Below are 12,114 nucleotides of genomic sequence, written 5' to 3' on the forward strand. Positions count from 1 at the left end.
TAGTGTACAATCAAGAGGTGACACAAAATGAGAGGACAGTAGTAAGGGGTATAACACAAATCCAAAGAGGGGTGACACACAAGGTTGACAAACCTGTATCAGGGCTGTTGTCGTTTCATTGTCAGTGTCTAAAAACTAAAGTAAAGTATGATGCCTTCAAATGCCTTATATTCTTTGACAGATGCTGAAAGGCAAACAAAGATATTTAATTAACAATGATATGAAACAGAGACGGAGACTGTGAGCTCAGCGCTGCAGCCAGCTGATTAGAGTTAAATAAATCAAAGTCTGTCTTTGCACACACACCAAACTATTCAATACTGAATGATTTCTGTTCCAGGAATCATAAAATATATTGTACATAATTAAAGCCAAGTGATTCGATTACTAGCTGTAGAACTAATCAGTGCTGAGCAAGGGAATACATATTAAGAGCTTTGACTTGAATTTTTCATATTTGCTTAAATAAAGCTGGCCAGAAACCACCTAAGGTACAGGAAATTAATTCATATTGCACTAATAAACTGTATAATGTTTTGCATGGCCCCTCAGTCACGCATGAAGTGTAATTTAGACCTGGGAGGGTGTAAGATGAAAAGTTAAGCAATGACAAAAGTCATTAGGATTCATCCTCTGGGGGCGATTAATGTCTGTACATCTGTATATCTGTAGACCATCCAATTCTTTGTTTTACATACAGAATTCAGTTCGAATAAATTAGTGCACCGACTTAATTTAGTACCCAACAGACCATCATTACTTATTTCATCATTTGATTGTATTTATTTAAGAACACCTCTCCTCAGAGCGCATTTTTACAACTGTATGACTGTATAAAAGGTTTTCATTATTCATATTTAATTCAGTTTAGATCATTTGACCACTGACAGTTAACCAGCAGGGTTATGGGAAGTGCAAATGTCTGCTTTTAATAACTTTTTAACCACTTGTGAAGTGTTGAGATCCCAGATGTCATTGAGTGCAAGGCAACACGCTGGACAGGTCACCAGTCCACTACACTGCTGATAAGTAGAGACAGCCATTCACACCTATAGGCAGATAACCTAATTGCATGAGTTTGGACTGTGGGAGAAAGCCAGAAACACCTGCAAGCATGTGAAGAACATGCAAACTCCACACAGAAAGACTTGTACCGAGGTCCTTCAAGCTTTGAAGCAACAGTGCTACCCGCTACACCACCATGCTGTAATTATCGACAGCTTAATATAGAGATGGGGTTCAAAGTAAAAGAAGAAGTTAGTGGCATAGCACTAGGTAACAATGGAGGATAAGAAATCTTACAGAACCTGGCTCAGGATGGGCGAGAAAAGAGCAGCAGGTCAACAGACCAGTACCTTGACATTGGAAACATACAGCTCTAAAGCTGGTGATTCCTGCAGAAAGAGAAAGAACGGAGGCACAACTGTGGGGCAAAGACGACATAAAGTTAAGGACGTATGAGCATCCACACAGCTTGAATTTTCCTGAGCATAGATTCTCCATAGATTCTTGTTGATGAGCCCCGCTTATCAAAACATATTTCCTCATTTGGTGTTTTGATGCTGGCGGTGAAGAGTTCTGTTTAAACATGTTGTTCCAAAATATGGCTGATTAGATGTTAAATTAGCTTTCCTGTCCATCGGGTCCATCCTCTCTTCCTGAGGTGTTTGTATTTTTTCCACATTGTTGTGATTTTTGTGGAGTTTAAAATATGTGTTTTATAATAATAGGTCACAATCAAACTTTCTTGAGCTGACGTGATTTGACGCTTGTGTTGGTGTGTAAAGGCCACGGCATGTGACATATAACACTGCATGTTGGGCTATGTTGCTGGAGAGCTGTGCCCATGCTGACCCCAAAAACAAAAACCATTTTAATGTTGTGGCTGATCGGTGTATGCCTCTCCAGTCAGTTTTCTCTTTAACGTTATCAGTGGTCTGTTCATTGTGTTTTCATGTAAAACAGTGGTTGAACTGTGGGAGCTGTGATTTTTTTTTTAACAAAGTTCTTGCTTGTATGGCAGAGAGATAACTCGATGATGTCCTATAAACAAAAAACGAATCTGTTGCTGGGGACTCGTCCACCTCTCCCTCAAGTTGTCTCCCTTTAATGACGAGCAGTTAAACAGTATTTATCATTGTTTGATTGTTTTGTTCTCTTGTTGTATTCATCCAGTGTAAGTTGAGATAAATTCACAAATGCTGGTGTATGGAGACTGTATACTGCTACGTTTAAGCTGAATTACTCAGAAGTGAGACAACTGCCGCAAGTCGACCCACGCATGTATGCTAATTGTGCACTACTGTTCAATGGGTGGGTCATTCTCACCTTATCTGCACAACACTGCTGAACTGAATGCATGTCCATCTTCAGCTGCTGACATTTTGCAGCTCGAAGCCATAATAACAAACATGTCATGATGCTTTTTTTTTATGTAATTTGTCATTTTGTGTGATGTAATGTAATCTCACTTGGAAGAGATCATAAAATGAAAGATCTATTTGTTCATCTATTTTTATTGGTCATCATCAAGTGTGAGAACCTGTTACTGTTAAAATTAGTTCTAATTTTAATAGTAACAGGTCCGTGGTCTGCTTTGCACAACACACACAGCACAATACAAATGACTGCACTGAAGCTAGACACACTTTGCAAGACTGAGAAAGAGAGCAGCAGCAGAAAGTAGTTTCCATCGCTGTACTTGTTGTCAATGACATTGTTCTGTGCCAACTGAACAGCTCGGCACCAGTTACTGTGTTTGCCACAGATATAAAATAACCAGGTAGTTTGCTGTTGTTGTGATGTTAGCTGCAGCAGTGGAGGTGGTAGAGAGTGCTGCCGTCTGCAGTGCTGTGCGTCTGTAGCAGTAGCAGCTGTGCTTATTTAAATCATTCACTCTCACTTTGCTGATTATTTATTATTAATTTAATTATAGTTATACATGTCCAGCTAGCCCTAATCCTAGTGAAACAGGTAGCAGTGGTGATAACTGAGAAGCAAGTGTAGACACAAAGCTCCACTAGATTGACAGAAATTAACTATGTGTTTGACATCCATCCATCCATCTATCTATTTGTGGTGTTTGACAGCACAGGTTAAACCTAAAGGAACAGAAGCCTCCTCACACCGTTTTCCATCCTAATTTGTCTTCCCAGAATTATACTTTAAATATAACTATAAACTATACATGTTTGCATCCTGGTAATGATCCCTTATTGATAACTTCATGCCTTCAGGTATCTACAGTACCTCAGGAGAGACGGACCCTTACGTCATCTGTTCCTGAAGGGGCAGAACTACAGGCTGAATGTCTGCTGGTCAGACAGGTAAGGAGTGTGTTTGTTTGTGCATATATTCTGTGTGTAGGACTTGACTGGAATCACTGTGGTTTGGAATGAAAAAAGGTTTCAGTTCGTAGTGGTTAGATCTTTCGGTTTGGGCTGTTCTTAATATAGGACATCCTGCTAGTATCGTGGTGGTATTGATGGTGAATCAGATAAGTTAGATGTGCATGCATATGTTGATGTGTATCCCTTGTCAAGGTGTGTCTGCAAGACTTATCAGAGCTCATTTCAGAGCCACAAGTCATAGTCTCAAGGGCTCAAGTAAGAAATAAATAGACGGAAATTCCCTAGACAATGTGTCATGGCTCACTGGAGATAAACGTGTGTCTGACTCTCTTTGTGTATGTGCCTGTGTGCTCTCCTGTCTAAGGTTGACATTGTCGTTAATTATATCTTTGGTCTGTTTTTATGACATTGTCAAGATCAAGATGCTATTAAAGTTAAAATAGATTAAATAGAGAATAGTGACAGAGTATTCGACAAGCAGAAAAGAGCGAGGATGTGAAACTGTCCTGCAGTCTTTGTGACTTGTGTATCTGTGTACAAGACAGTCAGAAATATATAGTATATGGCCTATGAGAATCCTGTTTCAGCCCTAGAGACAGATAAGTAATCTATTAAGATGTAAAGATATCTCTATTTGAATATTCTTCTGAGAAAGAGTCTTAATTCACTTCCTTTTCTAATTTAAATAATCTAATAACGAATCCCAGCCTGCACATCAATAAGTGGGCCTCAGGAAAGCAGATTTCTTATTGTAGCTTTTTTATTGTCTGCAGATGTTTCAGCTGCCCCAGGTCAAAGTTTCCCAGAAAGACTGTCATTTTAAAATGTTAATATTTAATCATTTTCAACTTAATCTCCATCCTCTCCTCCAGGCTTGTAAGTATTACAACTCTGAGCTAAATGTGGTCCATTTCAAGTATGATGAATACGCTGGAGACTACCGGCTGCTGCCCAGGTAATAAACTTTGAAACCTACTGTATCACCATGCTTACTTCCTCAGGATGCCATTTGTTAAAGTTAATGATGTGTTGTTCAGTGACATGGAGTGTCCAGTGGGTGTACCTCAAGGATCAAAGTTAGATCCCCTTTTGTTTATGGGATCTTCCACTGTATTATCACCGTAAAGAATGTTATTTTATTTAATCATACTTCCATTCACTTAGTCAGTCATTTATTTAAGTCAGGCCATCACTCAGTCAACCAAAGTTTTGTTAGTCCCTGTGAGGCTGACCCACAGTAGCCCTGCAGTTACTGCTCTCAACCACAGGAATGTCCCTCATCTGTCCTGTGGGTTGCCACTGTATTCTTACAGTCAGTTCACATGACAGCGCAATAGTGCTAAAATATCATTCCATAAATTTCAACTGTCATTTCAAATGTGGTAAGCACAATTACTGTATTGCCTGTTTACAATGTTAACAAGTCACCAAACTTATACTGTATGTTCACACATTTATAGTAGAAGTGGAACACACTTGGGAAATCATAGTACAATGGGGAGCTACAGCTACTGTCTATGTGTGGTTGTCGCTCCTGTGACTAAAATTGAGCCATCACAGTCAGTGGGGATTTGTTAGGTTTTCTATATAATTTTATTTAGTTGTGTATGTTTTCTATATAATTCTATAAATCTGAATAGAACTGAATTTGTCCAGTAAAAGTATACTTGTGTCAGTGGCAAACCCACAATCACCAGACTTTTACTAAACATGGTCCCCTTAAGAAATTGTTTCACACACATTTTTGTGTGACTTTTAGCGGAGGGTGGTTCCAGTCTTATCCTCCACAGACTGCTGCCTAGCTGTCTGCAGCTCGTAGCACACACACAAAGGCATTTTATGCAATGGCTCACACACTAAGACTGGTCAGCCTGTAAAATCAGTGGAGCGGGATCAAGTGAGGACTATCTATTGTTGACTACTGACAAAGAACGAGAGAGCAGAGTCAGCCACCCATAGACATTTGCATCAGTCAAATAGACTAATTGAATTTCTGAAATACCTTTCCCTTTCTATCAGTATATTGCATTAATAGGGAACCACATATTCTCAACATCTTGCTCTTCTTTCCTAAATCATATACAGGAAACTGTACAAAGCAGAGAAGCTGCCATCCCATTCTTTTGAGATTGACTACGAGGATGTGGACAAGGATGAGGTCAGTAATGACCATGTTCTAACAAATGCTTTTGAGAGTGAATGCATTACATACTGGATACACCCTGGGCCCCAGGTTTAAATTAGTTTATCGCTGTGTTAAAGCCGCTAAAATATACTCTGCCAGAGCAGTTAGTGCATTACAAGTCAGTAGGACGTTGTTTATGAACATAATTTGAATGATAAATTGCCATCCTCAGATGGAATTGGATCTGTGCTGTCTCTTTTCCTCTATTGATCACCGGCTCCTGTGTGTCAGTTGAATGAATAGAAACCTGATGTCTATAACTGATCATGTTTTACAGGACACCACTTCCCTATCCTCATCTAAAGGAGGAGGGGGAGGTGGTGGTGGTGGAGGAGGAGGAGGAGGAGGAGGGATTGGTGTGTTTCGGTCAGGCTGGTTATACAAAGGGAACTTTAACAGCACCGTCAACAATAGTATCACTGTGCGGGTGAGGAAATGTCTCATGTTCTCCCCTTTCATGCCCACATGTAGATTTATTTATTATTTATTCACCTTTTTATCTTAACCTAAGATCCCCCACTGTTACCATCTAAATGTTATACTGCATTCTCTTACCGGGAATAATATGTTTAAAATTTCTCGCTTTACCTCTGTCTTGATTATTACTATTGGTTAGTTTTGTTTTGGATCTTTTTTAATATACAAGATAATGAAAATAATTAGTTGATTATGGCTTCCTCCTTAAACCAGAATATTTTATCTAGATTTTTTTTCTACATTTTCAGTCATTCAAGAGGAGATATTTCCAGCTCACGCAGTTGACAGACAACTCCTACATCATGAACTTTTACAAAGATGAAAAGATCTCTAAGGAACCCAAAGGATGCATCTTCCTTGACTCATGTACTGGTGTGGTGCAGGTGGGTTTTAAACCATTTAGAGTGCAACACAGTTGATTATGTAGAGACAATACTATACTGTACACTATAGTGTGTTATATAGATTTAGTAATAGTAATACATTGTGCCAGAAATCTGTTTTATGTCCAGGCTTTTTAGACTCCCTTTGCTCAAATACTGTTACACACTACCAGCAAACAAGAAGGTGCTAATGCATTTTTACAATTTAAATATATTTTAAGCTTTTGTCCTCAAAGATCTTTGCATCAGCCTATTAACAAAAAGTAAATAATAGCTTTAAAATAGTTTACACTTGACTGTGCAAGAATGATCTTTTATGGGGAGGATCTGTTTTTTACAGTTATACACACAGGGGGAAATATTACTGAATTACTTAAAACAACTGGGGAAATGTTTACCTTTATCCAATACTACAAGAAAAGAGGCATAGAATAAGAGGGGATGTATGTTGTGGTCACCATCTGGTGTCAAACCAGGGAGGCTGTGGTTATGTGGTGTGTGTCGTAACGTAATTTGGTTATTAAGAAAGTCCTGCTTTAAACAATGTCGTGGATGCCATTTGTGCACTTCTGCATGCAGTTAAAAGGTTCAGTTTATAGTAATTTCCTCATTCATCATTGAGTTTGGAAGTTGAAGCATCTTTAAAATAAATTCATCAATGTTTCTAAAGTTCCAGTAGTAAACACAGCCTGTGTTTCCAAACTATTCCACAGATGGGTAGTCAAATACGTAAAACAATGCAAAACAAACTTTCTCTCACAGATGCAGTTGATGAATGCAACTGTGCTTAGGATGTTTTGCAATATGTTCCAAGACGTTTATTGTTCTGATTGTTGTATATTATTATTATTAGAAGTAGGATTAATTATATTAGGGGTATTTTTAGAGCATGTTACTTGATACATTGTTCACCACAAAACTAAAGCTGCATGTGTAGGAATGAGTACAAATTTACCAAAAACCAAACTAAGCTGTGGTTGTCTTGTGTAATCACCTTATGCCATCCATCCTTCCAAAGAATAACCGTCTAAGGAAACACGCCTTCGAGCTGAAGATGAACGAGGTTACATACTTTGTGCTGGCCGCAGAGAGTGAGCAGGACATGGAGGAATGGATTAGCACTTTGACCCGCATCTTACAGATCAGTCCCCATGATGGGCCTGCTCCAGACCGCAAGAGTCTGGACCTCACTGATCATCGGCAGGGTGAGAATGCTTCTGTTTTTGTATTTAGGAATGCATCAGATTTACCTACCAAGGTTTTTACAGTGAAAGCAGCTGAAAAAAAATTGGAAAGAGTAAAGGGTATTCAGGCATAAATGGCAATTTAAAGGAGAAAGAGATATTTAAAGAGAGGTGGAGAGGAAATTTTAGCATGAGTCCAACACATGTATAAATCATGGTGTCCTTAAGAGATGGATAATTTTATGCTTAGAGTAGGCAAAAAGTTAACCTTTTCCTCCTCCTCTGTGTCTGACATACTCCAGCTAAATAATAGCTGACATCGTGCCATGACCTTAAAGGGGAATTTCAGCAGGGTTGAAGTTCAGTCCATAACATCATTGTCAGGAAATGAGTCCTGACAACAACCAGTGACTCCACCTTGGTTTAATCCATCATACCTTGTTATTAAAAATTTTACATGGAGGCAAGGCTCATAAAACTAAACCATAAGTGCCAAATCAGTGAGAGGTTGGACATGGAACCACAGCCAGCAATGTAACACACAATAACAGAGCCCTGAGAATGGGCCCAGTGATATAATAGACCCAGTTGTCGGGGCTATGTGGCCTGTTAGCCTCTAAGTCAGCCTGCAAGCGTGTGGTGACTTACCATTAATGAGCCATTTTGTTCAGCATGACCTTTGGGAAGAGTTGCTCCAGGCACATGAAGTTACATTTCTGCAGACGCTTCCCTGCCTTGTTATCCATGAATAAAATAAATGGAGTCATATTTTATTCTGTGATGGATATGTACTGGATGTGCTGACTTTGGATAGTGTGTAATTAGTATTGCTGAACCTATTTTAGAAAATGTTATATAGCCCTTAACCTGTGGAGAAAATTGACTCCTTAGATAAACTTTCCCATCCACTCAAGGATCCCAGTTATCCTCCATAAACAGAAGTCAATCCTATGACACCAGATTTTGTTTGTTCTCTTTCCAGATGTGTTTGACCTGTCGTTGGGTGACGGATGTTTGCAGGAGAATGAAACTACTACAGAGAATGGCATCAATCCAGAGCTAGCAAAGGTTGGCTACACTGGCAGCTCTGCTTCTTCAAACAGTGCTGCTGCACAACTTTACTATATACCACTATACCACTAGTGCCTTTTTTTTTCTTTTTACCTTGTTGTACATTACACATTGCATTACACATACATGGAAGTGTTGGAGATTGATTACCAGATACAGTGGCAGGAATTGGATAAATTTAGAATTTCATGGTTTTCTGCATTAACTTGTCATAAAATGTGATCTGATCTTTATCTAGGTCAATTATTAACAAATGCCTAAAGTAATAAATATATATAGTATTTCCATAGCATCTGTTTTGGGTTAAGGTCTGTGCTCTGACTTGCTACTCCAAAATGTGGGTTTCGCTTTTTTTGAAGCCATTCTGTGTGTGTTTTGGATCATTGTCCTGTAGCATCACCCAACAGAGTTTCATCTGACGTACAGAAATTCTCACATTATCCTGAAGAATTTTTTGATACACTTGGGAATTCATCTTCCCCTCAATTACTGCAAGCTGGCCAGGACCTGATGCACCAAAGCAGGTCCAAATCATGATGTTTCCTCCGCCATACTTAATGTCTGGGAAGATGTTTTCATGATGATATGCAGTGCCCTTTTTAGGCCAGATGTAGTGCTGTGTGTTCTTTCTAAAAAGTTCAATATAGTTTCATCAATCCACTAAACATTTTGCCAATACTGCTGTGGAGTGTCAATGGCATAATTCAGGTGTGCAGCAATGTTCTTTTCAGTACAAAGCAAATTCCTTTGTGGTGTCCTGCCATAGACACCCTGCTTGTTCAATGTTTTACCTACTGTAGACTCATGAACACAGATGTTAGCCAGTTCCAATGATGGCTTCAAATCTTTGGCTGTCTCTCTGGGTTGTTTCTTTACCTTATTGATGTGAGTTTGCCCACTTTTTGGTAGGGTAGCCACAGTCCCAAAGCATTAGATTGTTTGCCGAACTGTAGACTGGTGAATTTCTAAAGGCTTTGACATCACTTTGTAAGTCTTTCCAGCTTTATGTAAATAATCAATTCTTGATCGTAGATTCTCTGAAAGCGTATTCTTCTTAAGGGGCGCAAACTCAAAAATATTTTTCTTAACTTTTCCTAACACCTGACTCCAATTCATTATTCCAAGCGTTCACATATGAAGATCAGATCACATTTAATGACAAATTAATGTAGAACACCATGAAATTCCAAAAAGGTTCACATACTTTTTCTTGCCACTGGTACATATACATATCTACATAAATGTCCTATGCAAGTCCCTATCTAACAAACATAAATGCCAGTTGTTACTGGAAAAGTAAAAGTAAAACTTTTTTTATTGAACCTACAGCTGATATCAGGCAATGCATTAATTGAGTGTTTTTCAGACTGTCTCCTTCTGTGTTTGTTGCCATCTGTCCTGTCATAGTATATCTCCGAGACAGATGAGGCAATACGATCTGCCAGAAGGGAAGAGCGACTGAATCTGTTCTCTCTTGACCCAGACACTCCTGTAAGCATAGATGGTTTGGTTACACATCTCTGAGTATATTACAATTTTAACATTCTTATTACACTTTTAGATGTTGACTTTGCAACTTTGTTGACAACACATTGTTGTCCATTTTCTTTTGTAGTATTTGATTGATGTTTTATTGGTATTATAATTTCAATTAAATATTAAATGAATATAAAAGTAACTGTTTCATCAACCGCAGGTCCTGAGGAGCCCACGCACGGAGCATTCATTAAATGAAAACACACCAGTGCGTCCATTTGAGGAGAAGCTGGGCAGAAGGTTTATGATAACCTGTCGATCACTCAACCTCATGCTGCAGGGCTGCGTCAATGATAGTGAAACTGGACCAGTCACCAATGTGAGCAGTAGAAACACACTTGGATATTCAAACCTGGTTCAGCATTGAGCGTTTCAGTATTGTCTGTCTAAATTTTGCACTAAAATCTATAGATGCTAAAACCATTTTTCTTTGCAATTGATTTACTGCTTATTCATCAAAGCAGTAGGCAAGGATATTAATGAAATGTTTTAGACATATTGAATCAGTAGTTTTATGTGTTGACAGTAATGAAACATCACTGAGCCGAATCTTCTGCCCTAGATTGAACCCTTCTTTGTGTCGCTCGCTCTGCTGGATATACGAGAAGGAAGAAAGGTATCTGCTGATTTCCATGTAGACCTCAACCACGAGGCAGTGCATCAGATGCTTGGGGGCTGCAGTAATGGCACAGCGTCTCCAGGAACTGGAGTTGGAGGTCAGGAAAATGGCCTCTGCTCTCCGTCTGAGAAGAAGGCAGGAGACTGTTACCTCAGCCCAGATCTGGAGCAATGGCTCTGCTTTTCCAAACAGGTGCAAGACTATTACTTCTACTGAATTTTGTCTGGTTGCAGATAACTTGAAGACTGTCCTTGCATCGCTTTGCACTTCACACGTGAAATGGCTCTAATATAATTTTGTCCATGTAGGCCGTCTTCTCAGTGACCAACCCTCACACAGACATAGTGATGGTGGCAAGAGTGGAAAAGGTGCTGATGGGAAATATTGCTTGTGGGACTGAACCCTATATCAAGAATACAGACTCCAGCAAGGTCAGTCTTTTTTTTTTCCTTCATGACTTGGTCATTCTCACTTTTTCTGGATCTATTTTCTGTCTTGAAAGCAGCCAGAACTTTGAAATCGTGTTATCTCTTGTAAAAAGCAGGGAAATTGCTTAATCTATGCAGTTTAGTTTAGAACATTTACACAATGGTTTTCCTGTAAGGCCAGAGTTTATCTTCATCACTGGATGACAGTTGGGCTGGATAGTTCAGAAAATAGGTTTTTCCAAGATGATATCCAAGACATTTCCTGGCTTCCCCACTGGCAGCGCTCCATGGTCCCTGTTAAAAAGGCTAAGTGAATGACCAGACATTCAGCCTGTTGCCAGAATTATGTGTGTTAAACAACCTCTCGTTTAGGTTAAATAGAATCTCGGGCTGATCATATCACACTGTGTCCAAGAATATCTTTGGCTTCTTGCAAAACATTTCTCTCTTGTCGATCTTTCTCCACACGTGTTGCAGACCGTTCAGAAGATTTTGAAGTCGAACAAACAGTTTTGCAGTAAACTGGGAAAATACAGAATGCCGTTTGCCTGGTCTGTAAGGTCAGTGCCACTGCTCAGTTTTGGAAACATTTTAAAATGTATCAGAAATATTATCTTCACAGGCTCTAATCTTTATACAAAGTCCTTACAGTATGTATTTTTCTATATACGATAGGTCCGTTTTTAAGGACAGCCATGGAGCTTTGGATCGAGAGTCTCGTTTTTCACCTCTTTTCAAACAAGAGAGCAACAAGATTTCCACAGATGACCTGATTAAACTGGTGTCTGAGTACAGGAGGTAAGGTGGACTCTTTACCAGTGAAGTAGGTCACCTACTGTGCTGTAGACTTCTCCGAAACAAGGAAAAAAGATCTTAAAACA

The 12,114-nt window shown here is 39.2% G+C and overlaps 1 protein-coding gene across 4 annotated transcripts in view; it reads left to right on the top strand.

The window, feature by feature from the left end:
- Positions 1-12,114, top strand: part of dock10 (dedicator of cytokinesis 10) — a 57,153-nt gene that overhangs the window by 24,727 nt on the left and 20,312 nt on the right. For all 4 annotated transcript variants that reach the window (XM_026366027.1, XM_026366018.1, XM_026366011.1 and 1 more), the window contains exons 3-15: positions 3,237-3,326; positions 4,223-4,305; positions 5,436-5,508; positions 5,813-5,962; positions 6,261-6,395; positions 7,414-7,600; positions 8,562-8,647; positions 10,058-10,141; positions 10,347-10,505; positions 10,749-10,997; positions 11,114-11,236; positions 11,711-11,793; positions 11,909-12,031. In XM_026366027.1, the coding sequence (XP_026221812.1) occupies positions 3,237-3,326; positions 4,223-4,305; positions 5,436-5,508; positions 5,813-5,962; positions 6,261-6,395; positions 7,414-7,600; positions 8,562-8,647; positions 10,058-10,141; positions 10,347-10,505; positions 10,749-10,997; positions 11,114-11,236; positions 11,711-11,793; positions 11,909-12,031 (1,625 nt within the window). The remainder of the gene's footprint in view (positions 1-3,236; positions 3,327-4,222; positions 4,306-5,435; positions 5,509-5,812; positions 5,963-6,260; positions 6,396-7,413; positions 7,601-8,561; positions 8,648-10,057; positions 10,142-10,346; positions 10,506-10,748; positions 10,998-11,113; positions 11,237-11,710; positions 11,794-11,908; positions 12,032-12,114) is intronic.

The sequence above is a fragment of the Anabas testudineus genome, chromosome 13 (genome assembly GCF_900324465.2).
Source record: "Anabas testudineus chromosome 13, fAnaTes1.2, whole genome shotgun sequence".
NCBI classification, from domain to species: Eukaryota; Metazoa; Chordata; class Actinopteri; order Anabantiformes; family Anabantidae; genus Anabas; species Anabas testudineus.